Source organism: Geotrypetes seraphini, chromosome 1 (assembly GCF_902459505.1).
Source record: "Geotrypetes seraphini chromosome 1, aGeoSer1.1, whole genome shotgun sequence".
Taxonomy (NCBI): Eukaryota; Metazoa; Chordata; class Amphibia; order Gymnophiona; family Dermophiidae; genus Geotrypetes; species Geotrypetes seraphini.
Window position 1 is genome coordinate 245529249 of NC_047084.1, and position 27431 is coordinate 245556679.

Consider the following 27431-nt stretch of genomic DNA (forward strand, 5'->3'; position numbering starts at 1 on the left):
CTCAGTCTCCTCTTTTCAAAGAGAGAAGAGACCCAGTTTCTCTAATCTCTCACTGACCGGCAACTCCTTCAGTCCCTTAAACATTTTAGTCACTCTTCTCTGGACCCTCTCGAGTAGTACCGTATCATTCTTCATGTACGGCGACCAGTGCTGGATGCAGTATTCCAGGTGGGGGGCATACCATGGCCTGGTACAGCGGCATGATAACCTTCTCCTATCTGTTTGTGATCCCCTTCTTAGTCATTCCTAGCTGACTGTTCCTAATCTAACCCAATTCAATGCTTGTATTTCATGGATACCTGGTTAATTCAGTGTAGGTTACATGAGAAAGAAACTGGACAATACAGATATAACCTCATCATTTTATACAATAAAATAAAAAATTACCTTATTTTCATCATTTAAAAAGATCCTAAATTATTAATATCTTCCATCAATCTATGACAAATATTTTTCAAATAATTAGGTTTTCAAAGATTTCCAAAATAAAAGATAACTGTTAATATACTTAAAACCGATAGGTTGATTGTTCCACATTTTTGTTACCACGAAAAGAAGCCTGATAAGCTTTTCTAACTCCTTTAAATGACGGAATGCAGCACTATAAAATCTCTCAACCTTGAAATATCATTACAAATTGGAAAGATTATCAATGAAAGCATATATTGAGGAGCCAAACCATGTAAAATCTTTAAAATGGTAACAAAAAGTTCAAAATAAATCCTAGTCTGAACAGGTAGCCAATGAGCTGTGATCAATAATGGGGTTTTAATATGGACATGGCTGCTGCCGAAGTTGTGCCACTTTTGTGAGCGTGCGTTCGACTGCTACTGCAGTGCACTTTGACCCAGTGCCAGCTTGGAGGGAACAGGTTGGCTCCTGTGATCCTGGCTGTGTTGCTTTCTTTAATGGGTAAATGGCAGTGATTTCCACACGATGCTTATTGCTAACTCAGAAACCACTCCTCTGTCATGCTCTACCTCCTTCTGCTACAAACTTTCTGTTTCTCTGCCTGGATGGGATGCAGCAGAGGAGAAGCTTTCAAGTTAGCAGCAGACAGCATACTGAAATCTCTGCTACTGCCCCATTGAGGAGAGACAGCAAAAGAGACAGCCTGTTACCTCCATGCTGGTAAAAGGAGAATTGTGGATGGAATGGGATAAGGGAGGGTAGAAGAGATGCAGCAAAGGGGTGGAGAGTGGCAAGAAAGGGAAAATCTTGTATATGGAGGTGAATGTGAAGGGGCAGGAGGGAGAAAATATTGACATAGGGATGGAGGGAGGGAGAGATGATGCGAGAGGGAGAAATATGAAACCTGATGGTGGAAGGGAAAGATGCTGCATTGACGGAGTAGGAAGAGAGATGTTAGACACAGGGCACAAGGGAGGAAGAAAGATGGTGGATAATAGGAGAGGGAGGGAAAGATGTAAAGGAGGTAGAGAGAGGTAAAGGAGGTAGAGAGAGGAGAAAGAGGGAGCGGATCCAGAAGCAGAAGAGATTGATGCCAAACAATGGGATAGAGGGAGAATGTTGGATCATGGGGGAAAGAGCAGGAGAGAAGAAAGAAGGGACAGAGAAATGAGAGGCTATGAGGATGGACAAGGGGAAGAGAGAGAGCAAATGCTGGGCCAGAAGGGCAAGCATCTATCTCTCTCCTCCCTATCTCCCGAGCAAACATCTCTCTCCCCACTAGCCTCCCTGTCCCCGAGCAAGCATATCTCTCTTTCTCTGTCCTCTATTTCCCCCCAACCTATGCCTGAACTATTAAGTCCTGCTTCGTGCAATGCAGACTCAAAAACCCCAGAATGATGGCAGGGGCTGCCAAAGAGGTCCCCATGGGCTGTCATTGTCCTGCGGACTTTACACTGAAGAACACTGCTACAATATCTCTGTATCCCTCTATGGTGCAACCTCACCTTGAGTATAGCTGTAATTTTGGTTGCCATATCTCAGAAAAAAAAGATATAGTGGAATTAGAAACGGTTCAAACAAGAGTGACCAAAATGATAAAGGGGATGAAACTCCTCACACATGTGGAAAAGCTGAAGAAGGTAGGGCTCTTTTGCTTGGAAAAGAGACAGCTGTGGGGAGATATGATTGAGATCTACAAAATCCTGAGTGGTACAGAATGGGTAAAAGTGAACTGTGGTTTTTTTTACTCTTTCAAAAAATTAAAAAAAAATTGGGGACACTCAATGAAGTTACAGGGAAATACTTTTAAAATAAGAGGAAATATTCACTCAACAAATAGTCAAGCTCTGTAACTTGTTGACAGAGGCTGTGCTAACAGTGGTTAGCATAGCTGGGTCTAAAAAAGGTCTGTACAAGTTCCTGGAAGAAAAGATCTTAGTCTGCTATCGAGATAGCCCTGGGATTGGTTGAATGGAATGTTGCTACTGTTTGGGTTTTTGCCAGGTACTTGTGACCTGGATTGGCCACAGGATACTGGATTGGAAACAGGATACTGGGCTAGATGAACCATTATTCTGACCTAGTATGCCTGTTCTTAAGGAATACTAGCTGCAAGGCCATGGTCCTCATTATCCAGGACTTTATAACATCTGAAGGACAACCATGTACCAAGCTGATAGCATTTACCCTCTGGCCAGCTCGGTGGTCCTAATTAGCCAAGGCTTTAACCTCATTTATTGTACACAAGCATACCTAATGCAAACAATTCTTTGTATGCCCAGCTCATCCAATCAGAAAACTTTTTTTTATCCAATGTGATGTCTTCAATATCATGGACTCATGCTGGAGCAAGAGGGATGGAAGTAGAGGAGAAACAAAGAGACAAACACCTTTCTCTGATGTGCATTTAGCACTAAGCGCTCATAAATGAACCTGAACTAAAAGGATGTGCCTTACTGAGTAAGAACCAGTACTGGTTAACATCTTAGTTCCAGAGAAGAGTTGCGTGCATTCTAGCTTCATTGTTGAAATGCACTGAGAAGCAGAAGTATCCTATCCACACAACCTTATCCAGGAGCCAGCTGTAAAATGTCAGCTTGGAGTCTGAGAAGGAGAGTTAAGACACTGACGGAGCTAAGGAATTTCCCAGGTGCATCCCACAAATCATGTGAGGAAATTTTATTTTTCAAAGGTTAGATAGAAAGCACTGCCGAGTTCCAAGCATGATTCAGGAATGCTGGCATGTGGTTCCTTAGGTTATTAAAGTTAGTTTGTTAGGGAATACTAATATGTATCAAGAATATTAGTTCTACTGCTATCACTACCTTACTGTTCTCACAAGTACTGTAATAAGTTCTGCCATAATAATATACCGATATTTTTTTAGGGCTGCACATTAACTGTAATTAACTTGTTAACTATTAATCATGATTTAAAAATGTAATTACAATAAATAATCATGTGCAACCCACTTTCTGATCCCCCCCTCCCTCCCCTCCCAGAGCCAATACAGCTCACTCTTTCTCCCCACCACTCCCACCTCTTTATCTGTACCTGGTGTACCTTTGAAACCAGTCTTCGGCTGTTCAGCACCAGTTGTCTTAAAATACTGCCTGCCTTTCCCTCTGACCCAACCTGCCTCACCCCTTCTGATGCAACTTTCTGTTTTCAGAAGGGTGGGGGGCAAGGTCAGTGGGAAAGGCTTGGTGCTTCAGACCGGCAGACAGAAAGAATGGACTTGGGGTGGAAAGAGAAAAAGAGAGAGAAAGAGAGAGAAAGAGAGAGAGAGAAAGAGAGAGAGAGAGAAAGAGAGATAGAGAGAGAGAGAAAGAGACACACAGACAGACACAGACTTGATGGTAGGAGGGAAAAAAGATATTGGGATGGAGGGAAAAAAAGATATTGGGGTAGAGGGCCCTTAGAAACCTGGGCCCCCTCATAAGCTGCAGTATCTTTTCAATGGCTGGTGGGATACCTGAAGCATCGTCAGTTAAAGAAATCTGCTGCCTGAGTTGCTCTCTTCCTCTTCGTACTGTCTCAGGAAAAAGGAAATCACCTGCATGCCTCCAGCCACCAACACATGCACCCCTCAAGCCTGGCACCCTACTGACTTCTTCGCTCTTGGAGGAGCACAAGGTTGTGGCTTTAGCAGTTATTTCTTCAAATGGTGGGGCTTTGGCATCCCCACCAGCAAAAGTATTATACCTAATGTGGGGAAGAGTGAGAGGAAATTCTCCCCCAAAAGGACTATTGGCTGTGCCCCACCTTTAGTCATGTACAGTCAAATGCAGCCCTATTTTTTATATTACCAATAAATTGTTTTGTTATATAGATATACTGTATATAATTTCCAAAGTGTGGAATCTTCCCTCATATGGCCATCAAAACCGTCATGAAAACTCTTTTCTTTGTTTTGGGACCGCATGAGAGCAAAAATCATACTCCAAACAGATAAGACAAACCACAAATTCTAATCAAAGTAATTATTAGCTTTCCAACTAATCACCTAATGGTACACTTCTCCCTCTGTATTCACTGTGACAGGGGATTAACAGAACCGCAAATACAGAAAAACCACAAATAACTTTTTCATATGTTATTCGCTGTTTTCTATTAAAAACCATCATGAATTTAGTGAAACCATAAATAACATGGTGGAAGACCTGGTCTGTTCCTGAAGGAGAGGCAAAACAGTGAAGAAAGTGCTGGGAATCAGTGATTTTCTCTGTAAAAGCTGGGAATCAGCGATTTTCTCTGTAAACGCTGGGAATCAGCGATTTCTCTATGCAAGCTGATATAATTTGGGGGGAGGAGCCAGTAAGCTAAAAACCGTGAATAATCAAAACCGCGAATGCTGAAATTGCGAATATGGAGGGAGAAGTGTACTGCAGACCATTAAAATGGGGTCACACAGGGAAAACATTTGGTAAGCACTGCACTAAGCTGTGATCCAAATCTATATATAAAATTTCATTACTTACAGTTTGTATCCGTTTGTCGTTGTCCTGAAGAATACCGAGCAACATCCCTGTAAGTGAAGGTACAAGGGATGTTGACGTATTAAGCAAAAGCAGACTCTCTTGCAGAACAGCCAACAGACGCTTCCTTCATGAAAGAAATAAAACATTTTATTAATGAAACACTTGAATAACAGATATGTGGAACAACTTCCCAGTGGAGGTGATGGACTGTATCTGAATTCAAGAAAGTATGGGATCTCTTAGAGCAGTGGTCTCAAACTTGCGGCCCACCAGGTACTATTTGGAGGCCCTTGGTATGTTTATCATAATCACAAAAGTTGTTCAGTTTCTTGATCATATGTCTCTTTAGCTATAAATTACAATATTATTATTAAGACTTAGGAACTCTCATTAAACTGTGCTAGCAGTTTTTAGCGCGGTGAGTAACGCTGAATGGCCCGCACTGCTCCCGACGCTCAAAGAGTTCCTATGAGAGTCGGGAGCAGCGTGGGCCATTCAGCGCGGCCCTCTGTGCTACAAACTGCTAGTGCAGTTTAATAGAAGAGGAGGTTAGTCAAAGGGAAAAATTTATAAACTATAAAGAGTTTTACCTCATGCAAAGTTGTCATTTCTTTAATAAGACATCAACTATTTTTTCTGAGGCCCTCTTAGTACCTACAAATCCAAAATGTGGCTCTGCAAAGGGTTTGAGTTTGAGACCACTGTCTTAGAGGGAGGAAGAGGTAGTGGATGATATGAATAGGCAGACTGGATGGGTCATAAGGATTTTATTTGAGGTCATTTTCTCCGTTTGCAACACTTTAAAGGTTGCTTTTTATATAAAAGCTAATGCAATGCACTTCATAAGTTATGTCACCTAGCTTACATAACAACACTCTCGACTATATAAACTAACCGCAATGTTATTTTGTCTTGTAAAATTTGTTAATTTTTCAAGCCTAAACTAATAAATAATGAGCTGAGAAAGGGAAGCACCAAATTCCAGTACTCTATCTTTGCATTTTGTTCCTTTCATAAAACACTTTCTCCAGTGGAAGTATCCAGAGATTCAATACCTTAATGGGAATGCAGGATATAACTTCAAAATTACAAAAAACGACAACAATCACACTAAGCTGCATGAAACTAAAAAAAAAGTCCTTACTACAAAATGTAAGCAGCTCAAAGGGAGACTTCATGAGACCAGATAATATGGTGTTAAGCTCCCAAACAATAGGTGGACGTTTGTTAGGTTGTTTTAAGTGCAATAGGATTTCATGAAACAGGCTATCAAGGGGTGAACAGAGAAAGTTGTTTTTGACCAAGGGAGAGTGAACACACACTGGTAACACCAATATACAGCCTGAATGCTGTTCGGGCGGGGGGTGCCGGTTCTCGGGGGGGTGCTCGCAAATCGAGTCAAACCTCGGTTTGCGAATAACGCAGTTTGCGAGTGTTTTGCAAGATGAGCAAAACATTCTCACAAATCTTGTCTCGCAAACCAAGCGTTGACTCGATTTGCGAGCACCCCCCTCCCCCCCGAGAACCGGCATCCCCCCCCCCCGTGAACTGGCACCCCCCGCCCGAACAGCATTCAGGCTGAATGCTGTTCAGGCGGGGGGGGGGGGGGCGCGTTCACGAGCAAGGGGGGGGAGCGATGCCGGTTCTCAGGTGGTGGAGCAGCGCCGCTGGCCTCTGGGTTTGGGGGTAGGTGGGAACATATCAAGCAAGTTTCCCTTACTTCCTATGGGGAAACTCGCTTTGATATACGAGTAATTTGGTTTACGAGCATGCTTCTGGAACAAATTATGCTTGTAAACCAAGGTTCCATTGCATATGCAAACTGAATTGGTTTTTAGACCAGAGTGATGAAGGTAGTCCAGTATGGATGACAGTGAACAGGTGACAGATTCCAGAGAATGTAAAGTACCCTAGGAAGAAAATCTTAAAACATTTGAAGCAGTAACAGCGCTGAGTAGAAGGTTTTCTAGACACTTTTCAATGACTGCAGATAGAGCCACTGAGAGGGAAGAAACATTTACTTGCTTGGTGAAAGAAACCATGCTGTTAGCGATAAGGAGCTGGGATTGGGGTACAGGAGGGATCACTCATTCTGCTTCAGCAGTGTTGGAACAGCTGCAACTTGCAGTTTTTTGGTCGAGAGCTCTAGGAGCGGAAACCAAACCTAGTGTGGCCAAAACATTGCTATGAGTAACACGGCAAAATTTGGGTAAAGTTTTCCCAATGAGAAGTATCAGAGGAAATACACAGAGGAACCTGTCTCCCCCACTGTTTGATGCCAAGAAATTGAGGGTATAGAGTCCTGAGCAGAATCTTGGAAGTCTGTTGTTGTGGGGGAAGCAAAGAGATCTATGTCCAGTGTTCCCCGACTTGGGAGAAAATATGACATAAAAGACAAATGTGCTGAAAGACCATTCATGAGGCTGAAGGAGTCTGCTCAGTTTGTCTGCCAAGACATTCTGCTATGCAAACTACTCTAAGAAGTATGCTGCGAGCAGATGCTCAATTCTAAATCGGTCAGAGAATCGGCCAACAGCGACCGATTTGCTATCTTTAGTGAATCTGGGCATTAGTCTTTTGTTCCTAACTTGTTAATTGTTGTGTTTTGTTTGCTGTTATGTTACCTTTTAACCCATTCTGGGCTCCTTGGGGAGGATGGGATATAAATCGAATTAAATAAGGAAAGCACTGAAAAATAAGTACGAGAAAGCACAAAAAAGGGAAAGGGGATGGGACTTGATATACCACCTTTCTGTGGTTGTAAAGTGGTTTTACTTATTATATGCAGACCTCATTTTTTACTTGGGGCTATGGAGTGTTAAGTGACTTGCCCAGAATCACAAGGAACTGCAGTGGAAGTTGAACCCAGTTCCCCAGGTCACTGCACTGACCACTACTCTTCCGCAACCAGGAAATGACTTCAGAGAGAGCGCCAAAGCTGGCACAGGCAGCAGGATGGAGATGCTACTCGTGCTGGAAAAGAGTTAAAGTGGTAAAGGGAGGCAGAGAGGTGCCAGAGCCCCCACCAAGACAGTGCCTGGTGCAATCCTTCCCCCCTCCCCCCTTTACTATGCCACTGGGCTAAAGTCTTTTAACCATATTTACAGTCGCTTGGCATATACTATGCTGCCCTCTTCTGTAACTGTGCCAACCATTTTAAGAGATGAAACTTGTGCAAGCTGTCTCCTGCTTTCATCTGGATCAGTATATTGTGCCAGTCAGAGTCTTCAACACATAGAAGAGCCGATTTAGAGCCATTCCATATTAAATTTACAAGTTAAAAATCGGATTCCTATATTCTCAGACTCAATTGTTGAGATGTGTCATCACTGTCAACTCAAAACAGAGTCTAAAAACTCACTATTCAAACTCAATATAAAACAGTCTTATAGATACAAACTTGTAAATAGAAATTCATAGGTAGAATCTTATATGAATTTCTATTTACAAGTTTGTATCTATAAGACTGTTTTATATTGAGTTTGAATAGTGAGTTTTTAGATTTTCTTTTCTTTTTTTTTTAATCTTTATTCATTTTATTATCAACAAGTGTACAATTAATTTTCACAAATAGAATACCACATCACTTGAAATTCTACAATAATTTCCAAATAAGTTATATCCCCCTCCCATCCAACCTACCCTATATATCATGTAATATAGAATGTAATACCATATTCTACAGTAATACAATATCAGAACCCACCCCCACCCAAAACAAACATTAATAAACCAAAAGGAAAAGTAACAATTATTCACTAGTCATTATAATAACTTATTAATGGCCCCCACACATCCTTAAACTTATTGAAATATCCTTTTTGCACTGCTAATATTCTTTCCATTTTGTATAAATGACATACTGAGTTCCACCAGAAACTATAATTCAGTCTTGTACAATCCTTCCAATTAAACGTTATTTGTTGAATAGCAACACCCGTAAGGATCATTAAAAGTTTATTATTAGCAGAAGATAATTGACATTTAGTCCTCACAGACACTCCAAACAACACCGTATTATATGACAGTGCCACGTGATTTTCCATCATACAATTAACTTGGTCTCAAATTGAATGCTAAAATACCTTAATATATGGACAATGAAACAGTAAATGATCTAAAGTTCCAACTTCAATATGACAATGCCAGCACCTATTAGGCTTAGAGCAATCCAATTTTTGTAAACAACAGGGGTCCAGAATGCTTTATGCAACAGGAAAAACCATGTTTGCCTCATAGATGCAGACATTGTATATCTCATCCTCCAAGACCAAATACGTGGCCATTGAGATGCATTAATCTGATGCTTAATCTCAATGCTCCAAATATCTCTAAGTCCATTTTTTGGTTTCTTATTCAAATAATCAGATAATAATTTAGACCACTGCGCAGCCTAGTGACCCAGAAAATCTGCCTGAAAGCATAGGAATTCTAAACTAAAATGATTATTAAGAGATTTCCATTCAGGGAACCCTGCCTGAATCACCTGCTTCAATTGCAACCACTTATAACCTTGTTTTTTATCCAGACCAAATTTATGTTGCAACTGTGAAAAATCAAGCAGTTTACCATTAGATATAATATCATCTAACGTATGTATCTCCATTTTAATCCAATCCTTCCAGACAATCTTAAAACCGCCTATTTGGATCTTGGAGTTCAACCATATACGGTAGTTTGATATGTAGATTTTCCAATAGGAACAGGTGTTAATTTATCCACAAATCTCAAAGTTTTCCAAGTGTCCATTAATATTCTGTTATCTTTACGTATTCTAGGCATTTTGATACTAAGAAGACCAAGTCTAATTGGAAACATCAACTGTCTTTCCAACCATAACCAGTCTGGAAGCTGTTCCAAGAGCTCTGTGAGGACCCAATACACACCCTGGCGCAAAATATAGGCCTGATGATACCTATAGAAGTTGGGAAAATTTACCCCACCCTCCTTAATTGGCCTTTGTAAAGACACTAAAGCAATTCTTGCAATTTTACCAAGCCAAATAAATTTGACCAGAATACTGTTCAACTTTTTATAAAAAAGACCCCTGAAAAAACACTGATATCATACCCATTTGGTAACAAACAGGCAAAATCATCATTTTAATAGTTTGAACTCTTCCCCACCAAGATAAATGCAAAGGATTCCATTGCTCACATAACTCTGTTACTTTTTGTAATAAAGACCTTTCATTCACTTTCATTGTCTCTTCAAGTGTGTTTAACCAAATTCCTAAATATTTTATTCCTTCCTCTTTCCAGATAAAAGGGAATGAATCAAACAATCCTTTTGTACAATGCACATTCAAAGGAAGAACTTCTGACTTATTCCAATTTATCTTATAACCTGAAAATTTCCCAAATGTATCAATCAAGTCAAGTAAACATGGAATGGTTGTTTCCAGATTTCTCAAATGAAGCAATATATCATCTGCATAAGCAGATACTTTATATTCCTGTCCAGAACATGGAATACCCTGTATATCTTTCACTTGTTGAATAGCTAATAATAAGGGTTCAAGTCCTATATCAAAAAGCAAAGGAAACAAGGGGCAACCCTGCCTAACTCCCCTTCGCAACTGAAAGCAATCTGAAAAATTATTATTAATATACAAACGAGCAACAGGGGAGCTATATAGCGTTTGAATCATTTGTATAAATCCGGAACCAATACCAAACCACTCCATAGCTTGATACATGAATGTCCATTCTACCCTATCAAAAGACTTCTCAGCATCTAAGGACACAGAAAAAGCCGGATCTTCCATTGTTTTTGTTAGATATAACATATGAAAGGCCAATCTAGTGTTATTTGAAGAGTATCTTTGAGCAACAAAACCTGTTTGATACATACCAACTATATGAGGAAGAGCCTTAGCCAAACGTAAAGCCAAAATTTTAGCCAATAATTTACCCATCTACATTTATTAAATAGGTCTGTAATTTGAAACCAATGTAGGATCTCTATTTGGTTTGGCAAAACAATAGTTAAAGACTCTGCCATAGTGCCTGAAATACAACCTTTATTTAGTTGACACTGATATAAATTTAATAGATAAGGTAAAAAGGTAAATTGAAACGATTTATAAAACTCTACCATAAATCCATCACCACCTGGAGCGGTCCCAACTCTCAAGGACTTCAATGCTGTTTGTAATTCTTTTAGTGATATTGGCTCATCTAAACTTCTTTTTATATGATCAGGAACCTTAGGACCCTCAATTAAACTTAAAAAATCTAAACCATCCTGTTCTTTCTCCAAATAAGACTCAGAAGACTAAAGGGTTCTATAAAAACTCAGAAATTGCTTTAATATAGGCCCAATTTGAGAATGAGTATTTCCTTTTATCATCTTTAATTGCACATATTTTTGTCCTCCTTTTCTTTGCCTTCAGATAATTTGCCAATAATCTTCCTGCTTTGCACTACTATAATACAAAGCTTGTTGAGAAAAAATATCTTTCCTTATTAATTCAGAGATCTCATTATATTTATATTTCGCTTTCAATAGAGCCTGAAGCGTAGAATGCTCCCATTTTCCAACCAATTTTTTTCAGTTCAAACGTTTTATTGAGTTTTATAATAAAGCAAAAAAGCATACTACAAGATCAAAGGATGCATAATACAAATACAGTTGATAAATACATACACGGAACTCGATTACATCCAAAGATCAAGGAACAAGACAAAATATAAGGGAAAGGTAAGTAAGGGAAAGAAATCGTACAAAAAAAAAAAAAAAAGTAAAGAGTCATTTTTTTTTTCCAACCAATTTTGATTCTAAGCCTTTAATTTCTTTTTCCAGATTAGAAAATTGCTTCCTTACATCCTTACTCGATTACATCCAAAGATCAAGGAACAAGACAAAATATAAGGGAAAGGTAAGTAAGGGAAAGAAATCGTACAAAAAAAAAAAAAGTAAAGAGTCATTTTTTTTTTCCAACCAATTTTGATTCTAAGCCTTTAATTTCTTTTTCCAGATTAGAAAATTGCTTCCTTAATTGCTTCTTATATACTGAGAAAGAAATAATTTGTCCTCTCATAGTTGCCTTAAAAGCATCCCATAAGATTTCTACAGAGATTTTCCCTGAATTATTAATTTGAAAATATTCATTAATTTTAATTTGCAATTCTTCACAAAATTTTGGATCCGCAAGCAATGCATTATCAAATCTCCAAACAGGTTTAGAACTATCCTGATCAACTAAATTTAATGCGATCCACATCCCACCATGATCTGACAAAATTATTGGATCTATGGAAGCTTGTGTAACTTGCTGTACCAATTGATCAGTAACAAAGATATAATCAATTCTAGAAAAAGATTTATGAACATGTGAGCAAAATGAAAATTCCCGATCATTAAAATGAAGAATACGCCAAATATCTTTCAAATTACAAGATTGTACAAAATTATCTAACCCTAATCTACTGGGATTTTTATCCATTAAAGGATCTATAACAGCATTGAAATCCCCTGCTACTACTAAATTATTAGTAGCCAGTGGTAAAACTAATTGTTGTACAGATTTAAAGAACTCAATTTGATTCGAATTAGGGGCATATACATTAAAAAGCGCTACAGTAGTATTGCCCAAGCTCATGTCAACATGCAACTATCTGCCTAAAGGATCCGCAGCGACCATATTAAATACTGCAGAACATTTTTTATTAACTAAAATTGCTACTCCAGCTTTTTTCCTTGTCACAGGTGCAAAAAAACAATGTTTCACCCAATTACCAGTCAGCTTCATAGATTCTGCTCCAGATAGATGCGTCTCCAGCAAAAAGCAAACATCTGCATTCTGGTGTTTAAGATATAACAATGCTTTTTTCCTCTTAATCGGATGGTTGAGGCCATTAACATTTAGTGAATAAATTTTAAAATCCATAATATAAATAAAATATAATATCCATAAATATCCACCCCCAAAAATATTCTATATTCCTTTTCCCTAAACCAATAATCCAAATTTCCCCCCAACCCAACCCCCCAAACCCTCACCTCCTATCCTACCCTAGCATAAATGCAAACTTCGAAACACACATACAGGCTAAGTAAAAGAAAAACTCCCAGCAGGCTAAACCTAAAACAATTCTTCAAAGTAAGCACAAACTTCTGAATAACAAAAAGAAAGCCAGATAAATAATAAAAAAACAACTATAAAAATATCTTTCCAACCTTTCTATTATATAATGGACATATATTTATTTGAAATTATGTAACTATAATTATATTTATTATTTATTTATTTTTCCCCCTTCTTTTCTTCTACATTATCCTTCTAAATTGAAAGAACAAACCGTAACAGTCAAATAAAGAAAAAGAATCAATTTAAACTGTATGACATCTTGCACCCACCCACCCTTATTACCTTCCTTCTTAATAAAGCCCAATAAAACCCAATACCAAAACATTAAGAGAAATCTGTTATACACCCATATAAAGTCATAAACTTAAAACATACTTATAAGCAAAAATAGAAATGTTTCTCCATTAAGTAATTACTCAAAAATAGAGTATGTCTGAAAACACTATTTATCCACAGCACACAAACTTAACTATATTTGCATTTAAATTAGTCTTTCAGTCTTATGATGACATAAAAATATCATTTAACTTGAACTCTTCCAAACATAGCACTCCAGGACGTTCCATATTTGTCATTTCCCAAACTCAATATTGCTAATATCACAATCCTGTTAATTCTTCGATGAAAATCATCATAATCCAAAAGCAACCTGCAGTAAACTCCTGCTTTAACTTCCTTTCATCTATCCAAGACACAAATGTCTTAAATGCTCTTCAAAAATCAGATATAAACGTGTAGTACATATCAAAGAAAGGCCGTATCATACATGCACTTCCTGTTTGTAGTTCAACATACCACACTGCTTATACCTCTCTCCACATTGAAAGTGCAGGCCAAATTTAATCAAAGATCTCTCCAACAGCACTGCAAATATCGCATTAGAATTTCCCTGTTATAAAATTCAGTCCAAACCTCACAGTACTTCGAAATCTTTAATTGGCAGATGTAAATGATATTTATCCACAGGCAAGAATCCATTTGTTACTCAATTCAAACTCAAGTCGATCTTCGAAAAGCCGTCTTCACATTTCCTTCTTCTCAAAAAGAAATGCGCGCGACTTCCTCCACCGCTCATTCATAAAAAACCTCTGTAACTGTGTATAGCGCCATCCTACAAATCGGCAGACCATCTTCAGTGCAGCAAAGCACCCAGTGACAGTAATCTTCAACCCACTTGTATAGAAATCAAAGAACATTGCAAATTGAAGAAAAATTCTTCATTATTTATGAGTCATGACTATAGATTCTGCACAGGGAAAAAGGCTCTTAAAAGCAACCTGTGATAGAATCTTCATACATTTGAAATGGCCGCGAGATCAGTGCAGAATGTTGAGCCATATAGTTTAACTGCAGCAGTGTTAAACGGAAAATGACATCCTCACAAAGCAACATATTTCCCGAATAATTAAAGAGATATAAAGATCTCTCAAATCAATAAAAAAAATTTTAAAACACAATTTTATATTGCCCCATATCAGTTTTAGGTATTCATAGGCATCTCTCATTTCTCCAAAAATTCCTATAATTTTCCAGAGTCTTCAAAACTCAAAGTTTTATTATCATAGGTAACCCGCATAGTTGCCGGGTATACCAGACCAAATCTAGCACCCAATGCCCTTAACTGAGGGCGCAAATCCAGTAGCTGTTTTCTTTTATAAGCAGTCACTTTGTCAAAGTCAGGAACAATAAAAATCTTCGCATCTTGACATTTAAGATTTTTATTTTCCTTAGCCAAATTCAGTATTTCCGTTACCTGCTGATACCTGAGCACTTTAAAGATCAAGGGACGCGGACCTTTATGACTGCCTGATCTTTTCATCGGAATCTGTGCGCCCTTTCTAATTCTAACGGAAATTTACTCTGAAGTGGCAAAATCTTTGGTAAAAAATTGACCAAAAAGGCAATCGGGTCATTTTTTTCTATTCCTTCAGGTAAACCAATCACCCTCAAATTATTTCTCCTCTCACGATTAGACAGATCTTCCAACTCTTTTTTTAGTAAATCAATCTCCTTATGATCTTTTTTATATTCCAGCGCTTCTACTTCAGTTTTTTCCACCCTCTTCTCCAAACAGTCCATCTTCATATCCACTGCATTCAACCTTTTTGTCAAACATATCACTTCACCTTTAACTTCTTTTATGTCTTTTGAATTTTCTAAGACAATATCTTTTATCCTCTGAATTTCTCTCATTAGATCTTTATTATCCACTTCATCCGACGGCAACGACATCAGCAGAGGAGAAGTCAATTCAATTTTTGATCTTTTGACACTGCCTGAGCCTACTCCCGCCGAGGAAGACTTATTTTGTTTACCCAAAGCCATACTTTAACACATATACCTCTTTTAAAGTGACTCTCAAATAAAATTTTTCAACTAATATCTCAATTATTAGCCTGACTCCACGGAGCAACTCAATCACACAGCCATCTCTGTACACCTCCGAGTTTTTAGATTTTTATAAATATCGAGCTGGTTTAAATTTGATCACTGTAAATTGAAATGATGAACTGGATGTTGTCTGTATAAGTGTAAAAGGATAGTTTAAACTGTCTGATTAAATTGCCACAGGAAGTCATGCTATATACGTTTGAGCAGAAAGTGGGGGAGCCCTGAGGGAACCCCCAGATCAGTTTGTTTCTCCGGATCAATGATCAGCAGTATATCTTATTGTAAATTTTATACCCTTTATGAATGACTTGATTCATTGGTATACTGGAATAGTTATACATAGATGAGCAAATCTTTCTAGTAAAATGTCCATCTCAACCACTCCCTCCTGCTTCAGGCCTCTTCCGTCGATGAGTGTGGCCTTAGGCCACACTCCGACGCATCATCTGATGCGCAGGGAGGGGCCTAAGGCCTTGATTGGCTGAGGCACCCGAGGCCCGGCCTAGGCACCCAAAAGGCACAGCAATTACATTATTCTATATCATGGCACTGTAACTTCCAGGAAGGTCCCCTGAGCCACCGACTATAAAACTGAGGCGTGGATGTTATATAATTGTAACTAAGACAGGTGTGTGCAAAGGCAAATTGATGTCAATCAACTCCAATTATTGATTGCTGACACCTTGTTAACTAATTTGTGCATGCAAATTTGAATGACCTACATAGAATTCCAAGGTAGTTGCCTTTCCTCCAGCTATTTTGTCAGTCACTGATCTGGAATTCTTCCATATTCATTTCAGGTTTTGATCTTTTTTTCTGGTTGCTAGTAAATCTGCATCAGACCAGGGATTTATGTGCAGATGTATATAGATCATATGCAGAGGGGCATAAAAAAAAAGACTTTAGAGTGACTGTAATGGAGAAATGGAACAAACTTCCCAATACTTTAAGAATTTGGGACTTACTGCTATTAAATTTCAGAAAAGATCTGAAACAGTTTTTATTTCCCTCAACTTAAATCAGACCACATCAAATCATACTCTTAAAGTATGGAATGTGTAAAGAACACACAGTATTAATATCTAGAATTTTGTAATATTCTATAACTTACTTGTAGTTGATATTCTTTTGATACCGAAATTAATTGCATGGGTATAAAAGACCTCTGAATAAATAAATAAAAGACACATTTTACATATGTGCCTCACCATACATATGGCCGGTGCATACATATGAGTGTCTGCATATATTTTATTAAGACTACGTCAGCAGATCGTTTTCTATCTCTCTTATATATATATATATATATATATATATATATGCGCAACTGTTATAATTAAGCTATAATAGATAGTTTCAATAAATAGGAGTCAATTCTAAACAAGTTTACCTACCTTCCTCCTTCTTCACTAGTATCCAAGCAACCTATAATGAGAATCAGCTGCTCACTTATGAACTCTCTTGTCATTAAGCCTTCAATGAGGGTAAAATCTGTTTTTTGTTCTTCTGTAAGGACAGGCAAATTCTGGAGGTAACTAAAAAAAGAGAGAGTCTCAAATATGTATTTCTTAAACATGCTAACCAACCTTTTCTTGCTATGTAACAAAACATAACTTATCAACACTATCTGATGGCCTCATAGCCAGTGTATTCTGCTTCAGAATGAATATGTCTGTGTATGGTTTTGAATTTTCAAGCACCTGGACAATGTGTGCAGGGCCAGAAAAAGGCTACTGTAGTATGCAGCAGCAGAGTCAGATGAACAGAGAGAGGACTGAAGAAGCAAAGAAGAAAGTGAAGGATGGTTCTATGGTACATAGTGAAAGCATTCTGGGATGCACTTATAAGGAGAAAATATTCATTTATAGGACAGACTGATCCTGCCTGGTACCACCCAGAATGCTCTGTACAGGTCAAAACACCATTATTTCAAGATGCTTATGTTGGAGGCAGGATTGTGTGCGCATTGCTCCTGCCTCTAGTTAAGGTACACAATGGGGGGGGGCTCAGGTAGGGTCTTGGAGAGGCTTTTGGGATGGGCCACTATATACCTCAAAGGGATCTGAATTTAAGTCAAGAGGAAGTAGTGGAGGAACTAGACAACTGGGAGTAGTAGGCCTTAAGCACACATGCCTGTTCAAGGCCCTATGTTAGTGATTCATTTTGCTTAAAAGCTGGCCTGGTGAAAGTCAGCAGCAGGACAAATCTAGGTAATGAAGGAGATTATCTAGATATCTTGGGGGGGAGGGCTAGGAAGGAAAATGGAAGGTAAGGCGAGAAGCTGGACATGAGGCTAGGAGGAGGAGCCCTTAAGCAGCCCTGGGAGCTGAAGGTTCACCTATAGCATCAGAGACCTTGGGCCGATCTTGTGTGGTGGTGGTGGTGATGTTGGGGGTAGTCTTAAGCAGCCCTGGTTTCACCAAGGGAATTGGAAACCTTTATGCTGGCCCTGACACAGAAAGGGATGGAGGAAGGAGATAAAGAAAACAAAGAGTGAAGTCTTAATTTTGACAACCATGGTAGTCAAGAATAGTACTAAAAGGAGTCAAATTCTTTATTCTTAAAGATTAATAAAGCATCAATGTGACTCGATAAGGGTCATGTTTCGACAACTCGTGTAGTCAATGCAACCAATATGAATAAAAAGTTGACATTGATAGTTTTGAACCAACAGAGAAATATAATTCTTTACAATTGTAATCGCACTGCAGAGATGAGCCTTGCACTGGCACAACAGCTATTCCAAAAGTCGATGCTATGGCACTTCTGGCACCAGCGGTACTCACGGCAGGAAATATAAAAACATGACAGAAGATGAAAAGTTGGGGGGGGGGTGTAAGTGAGCGAGCAAGCAAGCACGCACATGTATAGAAGTGGCATTTAGGGAGAGAGTGCATTGGGGAGCATTGCAGAGAAGATAAAAATCAGAGTATCCTAGAGAGAGAGGAGACCATATAACATCCTGGGCAGGAAAGAGAAGGCAAAAGTCTGGCAGAGAAGACAAAACAATGTGGGTGGGGACAGAGTGGGACTGGACAGGAGAAGACAGTAGGAGCTGGCTTGAATGGGTCAAGAGGGGAGAAGCACAGGAAGATGAGCTTGGCAAGCAGAGATAACATGGCTTTTATTATCTACTTCTCCAGTGTACGCTTAGGGAAATTCTACACAAAAAATATTAAAAATCCTTCATATGTAGAAAATAATTTTCTGTGTTGTCTTTCAGAGTAGGTGATTTATATTGCGTTACTTTAACAAAAAACAAAGCATTCAGAACCAGGGCTGTGGAGTCGGAGTCGGAGGAAATTTTGGGTACCTGGAGTCGGAGTTGGAGTCAGAAGTACAAAAAACTGAGGAGTCTGAGTCAGAACATTTATCTACCAACTCCATTTTTGAACTTGGCATACCAATCACGAGCGATTCTTTCAGCTATAGCACCCACTATATACACAGCACAAATGTTGCGAGCAGCTTCTGCAGCCTTAGAACCTTGATTAAAAGCAAAAAGAAGGTGGTGTCGAAATTGCTCATTTCTCTCAACTTGACATTCCATTTTAACGATCTGAAAATTAACCAGTGCTGTGGAGTCGGAGTCGAGGAGTCGGAGGAAATTTCGGGTACCTGAAGTCGGAGTCTGAAGTACAAAAAACTGAGGAGTCGGAGTCGGAACATTTATCTACCGACTCCACAGCCCTGTTCAGAACTTTGCAAAATTGTGAACCACTAAGCACAGAATTCTATTTTTGCACAGAATTTTCCCTGGAATAACTGAACTGACCAAGTAACTATATCAAAGGAAACAAATATTTACTATTATGAAGTACTTACCTGAGTAAATACTCGGCATAAACAGCTGGTTCTGGTAAAATCTGTTCTAGTGCAATTTCACCCTCTTCTCCTTTTGATTTTAGGTACTCACAAAGAGATTTCCAATACAGAACATTTTCAGGTGACAGGTTTTCAATTGGGATTAGTTTACTTAAAAGAAAAAAGAAAACCAAACATATTCTCGATTAATTAAAAAAGCACTTTCATTATGAAACTTGTAAATGTCCATACAGGATGTGGCCCCTGGCTCAGGATACTGTAAGCATTCATTAAGTTCATGCATAGCAAAAATAATCATAATACAAATAATAGAGACTGAATCAGAAAGTTCCATCATAAATTAAATGTATAACTAATCACAGCAGGATATAGGTAATACCTACAATAATCACCTTCTAGACAATTTAGGGCTCCTTTTACAAAGCCACGCAAAGAATAGCACGCGCTAAATTACCCCGCGCGCTAGCTGCTACCACCTCCTTTTGAGCAGGCGGAAGATTTTCAGCTAATCCGGTGTGTGTACTAAAACAGCTAGCGCGGCTTTGTAAAAGGAGCCCTTAGTCAAGACACAATCTACTGTAATTTCTAGAAGAACATGTATTAAATTAAAACAAGATGTAGCTGAATGAACACTGAAAAATAGGTTTGAATTTTACATCTTTCTAAGGCAAAATTATGTTTCTTTCAAATTAGACTTCCAATACACACATCGGACCATCCCAAAGATGAAATGGACCATTTGCTTTACTATTTGCTCCTCAATACTGGATATCAATGAAATTGCCATGCAAATTGGGCTAAAAAAAGTCTCAGTATAAAATGATCTCTCTTAAATCTCCTGGCTCCTACTTTCTCCAAGAAAGTCGGGGAGGAGGGGAGGGAGTAAGGGAAAAGGCAGTCTCTTTGGACCTCTATCTACTCCTCCCCACTGCAGGGCACCCCTTGGGGCATTCCTACCCAAGAACCCCAACTCCTTCAGGACAGGAATCGGTAGACCAAAGTCCTGAAATGTGACTCAAATGAAAAGATTTCAGCAACATGAAGATAGCAACCACACAATGAAGCAGTTTATTTTATTTTAAGCAGCGTTTTAGGAGTTATGTTGCTTTGGGACTATTTCAGATAAGAATACAGTTTGTTTTCTTTTTTTTTTAATTCTTTATTCATTTTTAAATTTTCATCAAGTGTACAAAAATTCATAATAAACACTATTAATTAGAACACTTGAACATCTTATCACTGTATCTTATAAATATAAATGCAACCCTCCCCCCCATCCTCCCTCTAAGCCCATTATTCATTATAAGATCATAAACCCTCCAACTGAAACCCTCCCCCCACCCAACACTAAGTGGTGTATAATTAATAGAAAAATGGCAGTTTTTGTTTTCTGTTCCATTCCCAAGAAACAATTTTTTTAAAACTACCAGAATTCAATTACAAAACAGCTCAAATCCTAGATGAAGAGTTCTGCCACTGCACATAGTTTGGCGAAAGCTCTTGGACCTTCAGTCAATATCTAGAAACTCAACTCTTAGCTCAAACTAGTGGCACAGTGGTAGTAAGATCTATGAAAGATACTTAGGAGGGAGGGGGTAATTACTAGGCTGCATTAGAGCAATAATGCTCATTAATTGCCCCTTAGTGCTTGTTAAATGATAAGAACATTCAATATACTATTCTAAGACATTAGTTTAGTCTACAACAAGAAACATGAGATGCAAAGTATTATGGCATTATTTTTTTAAGCAGCTAACCAGTGGCACAATGGCATCTTAAAGGGACCAGAGATGAAGTATACCCCCCACCTCCAGGTTTACCTCTTATAATTCCTGGTGGGGTTTCTGGGTCAGGAGTTACCTCCGGTTAGAGGTGACCCCCCTAGCAACAGTCTTGTACTACTATCACCTGGGAGCTTGAATCCTGGCACTAGTACCATGAGTCTACTGCTAGGGGTTACAGTGCCATTTTGAACCCAGCACTGGCGGGGCAAGAGAGACTAGAGCTAACTCCTGCCTCAAAATCCCATAAACCACCACACATTGGAAGAGAAAGACCTGCGGTGGCCTTCAGGATAGGGGTTTCTATGAGGGAAGGGGGAACACAGCTTAGTTCTGGGCCCTTCAGAATACTCCCTGGGAGCATTAGGTTGTGACTGGCTGATCCGATACTTCTAGAAAGAATAAACAATACAGCTTGTGAGGTTCATCTCAAGTTGTGTTTTTAGTGTACCACGGTGTCATTAATTTGCAGTACATAGACTCCATAGGTGAGCAACTCACAGCAAACTGAGGTGCACTGATAAGCCAACTTTTATCACACCTTAGTAGCTATTCTTTAATCTTATGTCTGTACTTGTTTGGCCATAGGTGAATACCAATCAAGAAGCTTATTCAGATCTGTGCAATTTTTTTCTTCCCTATGAAACTGAATCAAAATCTGAATACCGGTATGTCAGAGTGTCTCAAACCTTTTTAGCTCTGGCACACTAAACAGAGCAAATGTTTTTTATGACACACTAACTCCCCCTTTCAAAACTGTAGTGTGGTTTTTAGCACTGGCTGCGGCAGTAACAGCTCTAATGCTCATAGAATTCCGCGGCTGGCATTAAAAATTGCACTACAGTTTTGTAAAAGGGGGATAAATGGAGCAAATGTTTTTCACGGCACATTACAATTGAAATTATAAAATTTCAAAACCAACAAAAAATTAAATTTGAGAGTTATTTATTTAAAGTTAAGTTACATATGGATAATTGTTAACAACAATGAAACTAAAGCAGAAAGAATTGCTAATCAATGTGATGGATGTGCTTGTTTTTGAGTGTAAATTAATTCAGATAACTTAGGATAACTCAATTAACTTAGGATAACTATTGCATAAAAAAATAAAACTAAAATTACTTGCCTTTAGTTTTCAAGGACCAATCACGTCAGAGAATGATGTTTGTCTGGGCGGTTATATCTTTATGCATACGGATGCTCATAATGTAAAATTTTATATATATGCAGATGACATTTCTATTTTAATCCCTTTAAATAATTTCACCACTGAAATTTTAAACTAGATATCTTCTATTATGACTCAGTGGACAATTAATTTCAAACTGAAACTCAATACGGAAAAGAACAAACTTTTCTTGGCTAGTCCCAATGATAAAATAACAAACTCATTGCTTCTTCTTAATGGTCATGACTACCCGATTATTAAATTATCAAAATTCTGGGAGTTACACAACATTTAACACTAGCAGAACACATGACTTAGTGGTACAAAAATGCTTTTTTAAAAATTGTGGCAATTAAGAACCATAAAAAAATACTTTGATCCTTTATCGTTCAGACTATTGGTGCAGGCATTAGTTTTATCTATTTTAGACTATTGTAGCATCATCTGTTTAGGAGCACCCAAAAAAATTCTAAGGAAATTAAGGATAATTCAGAATACAGCTGTTCGATTGATTTTTGGTTTAAAAAAGAACGACCATATTAGTCCATATTATCGTTTACTTCATTGGCTGCCTTTGGAGGCATGAGTATTATTCAAATTTTCCTGTATCTGCTTTAGGCTGATATCGGGATTATCTCCAGCTTACCTTTTTCCTCATTTTGTATTGCATAGACCAGGGGTCTGCAACCTTTAAGACATAAAGAGCCACTTGGACCCGTTTTCGAAAAGAAAAAAAAACTTGGAGCCGCAAAACCATTATAAAACAAATCTAACACTGCATATATTGTTTCTTATCTTAATGCTATATACAGGATCACTAAATTGAAAATAAAATCATTTTTCCTACCTTTGCTATTTGGTGATTTCATGAGTCTCTGGTTGCACTTTCTTCTTCTGACTGTGCATCCAATCTTTCTTCCTTTCTTTCAGCCTCCTGTATGTTTCCTCTCCTCCAGACCTCATTATCTCCCCCAACTTTTTCTTTCTGTCGCCCTGTTCCCCCTTCTTTCTGTCTCCGTGCCCTCCCCCAAGCCACTCGGTTTGCTGCCACCGCATTCGGGGAACAGCCCCCAAGCCACCGCCGTCCCAAGCTTTCCCTGCAGAAGTGTTGCGCTGACCAGCATTCCGCTCCCTGACGTCAATTCTGACGTAGGAGAGGAAGTTCCGGGCCAACAAGGCATTTCTCCTCATTCCATCCAGCCTGAGCCCCATCTCTCCTTGATCCAGCATTTCCCTTCTGTGTCTGTCAGAATTACCATTCCACCTATTTTCCAGCATCACCCTTCTTCGTGTCCATCTCACCTATATCCCTATCTCACCACTTTTTCAGAATCTTCATTTGTCTCTGTCCTTATCTTTACGCCATGTTCACCATTTGCCCTTTCAATGTCTTTATCTCCCCCCCACACACTTTTTCAGCATTACTTCTATGTCTCTATTTCACCTCCTCTTCATGTCCCCTCTGTATCTCTATCCTTATTCAGTAGGTCCTGCTTACCCTTTCTCTTCTTTGTGTCACTATCTCCATTTTCAGCTTTCCCCCCCTTTTCCTTTGTTACTGCACCCTGTAGCTACAATCTTTCCACCCTCCCTCCACTCCGGCCCAGCCCAGTATGAAAAATTTCCTTTTGTTTCCCTCCCCTCTCTCTTTCTCTCTCTCTTCTCCTTCCTCACCCACGAGTCCTGCATCTGGCCCTCTCCCTTCTACCTGCACCTGGCAACACCTCCCTGCTCCGCGGCTCTCTTCAGCAACTCGTCAGCAGCAGTGATCAAGACAAGCTGCCGACATCGAGGCCTTCCCTCTACGAGTCCCGCCTTTGTGGAAAAAGGAAGTTGAAACAAGCGGGACTCGCAGAGGGTAGGCCCCGACGTCAGAAGCTTGTGTCGATAGCTGCTGCTGAGTTGCCGAAGAGAGCCGCGGAGCAGGGGATGTGGCCGGAAGCAGGTAGAAGGGAGAGGGAGATAGGAAGGCTGTAGATCTCCGGAGCATGACACCGACCCCGGCCAGGATGATTTCTTTTTCAGGCACCTTACAAGTCCAGCGTCGCGGCGGGAAATAGCCATGCTGAGCAGTGAGCTCAGCACTACACAGATGAAAGCCTTGCTTGCTGATTGGTCCGGCGGCACGGCGGGGCGGGGCCGCCGGACCAATCAGCAAGCAAGGCTTTCATCTGTGTATGTGCTGAGCTCACTGCTCAGCATGGCTATTTCCCGCCGCGACGCTGGACTTGTAAGGTGCATGCCTGCGTGACACACTACCGGAGCCGCAGCAAAGGTGGAAAAGAGCCGCATGCGGCTCTGGAGCCGCAGGTTGCCGACCCCCGGCATAGACCATCAAGAGAAACTAGAAACTTCTACTTATTTGCTTATCCAAAAATTAATGGGTGTAGATATAAGACCTTCTTAGATAGGACCCTAGAATTTTAAGCTGGAAGGCAACAATCATGGTTAGGTAAATGTATTCAGCAAGCTATGTTATCCTATTGCTGTTTTCGGAAATTAATTAAGACCACTTTGTTCAATAAGTTTATTACTTAATGAGAGTTTCATTATTGAAATTCTATTTTACAAATATTTGTATTTTTTTACTGTATTATTGTATTTCGCTGATTGTCCAGCTCTTTTTAGTGCAAACTGCCTAGAACTTTTGGTTATTGTGGTATAAAAGAATAAAGTTATTATTATTATTATACATGATGCACATGTCATCTATTCTAATGTAAACTTATGAAGGCAATTTTAAAAAATAAAGTAAAATTCTGGAATCTCTCGTGGCACACCAGTTTTTCACAAAGCGAAAAAATACGATCACGTTACCCCTTTACTTATCAAATCTCACTGGCTTCCAATCTCTCACCGAATCACTTTCAAAACCTTATTTTTAGTTTATAAAACATTAATCTCAAATGAACCCCAATTTATATCAAAAATGATAGTTCCATACAACCCTTCTCGATCCCTAAGATCATCTTCATCTAATCAGCTTTCAGTCCCTTCGTTAAGAATAATCGGCACTAGACGTAATGATATGTTCTCAGTGGTGGCTCCCTCATTGTGGAACTCCCTCCCAAATTTTATTAAAAATGAAAAAGATCTTATCTCTTTTAAAAAATTGTTAAAAACTTACTTATTTCAAGATGCATTTGATTTATGAAATGATCTATTTTAGACTCTCATATTTCTCTAATATACTTTTCTTGCTTCATCCCAATTATACCTACTGTATTATCCATTCTATGTAAATTTTAACAAACAATGCAATTGTAATTTTCCCCTTCCCTCCTACCTAATCATGTTTGTCCAAATTGTTTTGTCAATTGTATAACTTAGATAAATTATATGTATTACCACAATCTGTTGGTTTTTAAATTGTACATCGCTTAGATATTTTTTATAAGCGATACATCAAATGTAAATAAAACTTGAAACTTGAAGAGATACTGGAATATGTAGTTCTTTTAGATATGAACCTTTAACATACAAAATATCTTAAATTCTCATGTCACAGACTCAATTAGAAACTTTTGTTATATTAGATTGGTTCACAGGACAGCCAGTTTTGTGTACATGACACATGTTACATATAGAAGCTAACTAAGAAGGAGAAAGCATCTTGGAAAAGCTTTGTCATAGTGGTTCGGAGTTCCTGGGCAATCACAAGGCCAAAAACTATATGGAGTTGATTGAGAATCTGGTTAAGAATTACAATAAAATGAGCTGTAGGATGTCTCTCAAAGTCCATGTCCTTGTTGTTCATCTTGAAACATTCAAGGAGAATATGGGAGCATATTCAGAGGAGCAAGGTGAGTGCTTCCACTAGGATACACTGGATTTCAAACGCCACTACCAAGGACAATATAATGAGAACATGATCGGAGCTGGTTCATGAACTGCACTTTATATGGCACTGAAGACTCTTAAAAAAAAAAATAAAGTCACATGGGAATGTGGCAGAGCCCCAGTACTAGCCAGAGCAGGGTGCCATCATTGGTAAACAAGCAAGAGGGAATAGATTGCATAAGAATATGACGGCAGAAAAGGGCTCAACAAATCTGCCCACTCAAAGAACCCTCCCCCTAAAAGAACCCTCCCATAAGCATTTCCCCGGAGCAAACCCACATGTTTATCCCATCGTCTCTTGAAGTCGAGCACGTTGCTGGCTTCGACTACCTGGCGTAGAAGACCATTCCAATGATCAAAGACCCTTCGGTGAAGAAGTACTTCCTGATGTCGCCATGAAGTCTCCCACCCTTGAGTTTGAGCGGATACCCTCTTGTTGCCATGAGACCTGTAAGGAAAAAGATATCTTCCTCCACCTCAGCTCAGCCTGTAAGATATTTGAACGTCTCTATAATGTTTCCCCTCTCTCTGCGTTCCTTGAGAGAATATAACTGCAGCCTGCTTAGACGTTCTTCATATGGAAGATCCTTGAGTCTTGAGACCATCTTAGTGGCCATTCGCTGAACCGATTCCATTCTCTTCACATCCTTTTGATAATGTGGCCTCCAATATTGAACACAGTACTCCAGTTGAGGACTCACCATGGACCTGTACAACGGCATTATAACTTCAGGCTTTCGGCTGACAAAACTTATTCGGATGCAACCCAGCATTTGTCTAGCCTTGGTTGAAGCTTTCTCCACTTGATTGGTAGTCTTCATATCTTCACCAATGATTACACCCAGGTCCCGTTCTGCGACAGTTCTTGTTAAGGTTTCACCATTCAGGGTGTATGTTTTGAAGGGGTTACCGCTACCAAGGTGCATAACCTTACACTTTTTGGCGTTAAAACTCAGTTGCCAAGAATTTGACTATTTTTCCAGTAAAAGTAGGTCCTGCCTCATAGTGTCGGGCACGGTTGCGCTGTCTACTACGTTGCATAGCTTAGCGTCATCGGCAAATAATGCAATTTTACCTCGAAGTCCTTGGGGCAGGTCTCGTACAAAGATATTAAATAGTATATTAAATAGCCAAGACCGAGCCCTGCGGCACTCCACTGGTCACTTCTGACGTTTCTGAGGGAGTACCATTTACCACCACCCTCTGAAGTCTACCACTGAGCCAGTCTTTAACCCATGCAGTCAATATTTCTTCTAGTCCCATTGTATTCATTTTGTTCAATAACCTATGGTGTGGGACACTATCAAAGGCTTTACTGAAGTCTAAATATACTATATCCAGGGACTCTCCCCTATCTAGTTGTTTTGTTACCCAGTCAAAGAAGCTTATCAGATTGGATTGACAAGGCCTTCCCTTTGTAAATCCATGCTGGTGGGGCTCCC

General features: G+C 39.2%; 1 protein-coding gene across 2 annotated transcripts in view; it reads right to left on the reverse strand.

Annotated features, from left to right (window-relative positions):
• NCAPG (non-SMC condensin I complex subunit G) overlaps window positions 1-27431 on the reverse strand; it is a 181067-nt gene that overhangs the window by 94695 nt on the left and 58941 nt on the right. For both annotated transcript variants that reach the window (XM_033948685.1, XM_033948693.1), the window contains exons 8-10: window positions 19201-19350; window positions 16770-16910; window positions 4893-5016 (exon numbers count right to left, since the gene is read on the reverse strand). In XM_033948685.1, the coding sequence (XP_033804576.1) occupies window positions 4893-5016; window positions 16770-16910; window positions 19201-19350 (415 nt within the window). The remainder of the gene's footprint in view (window positions 1-4892; window positions 5017-16769; window positions 16911-19200; window positions 19351-27431) is intronic.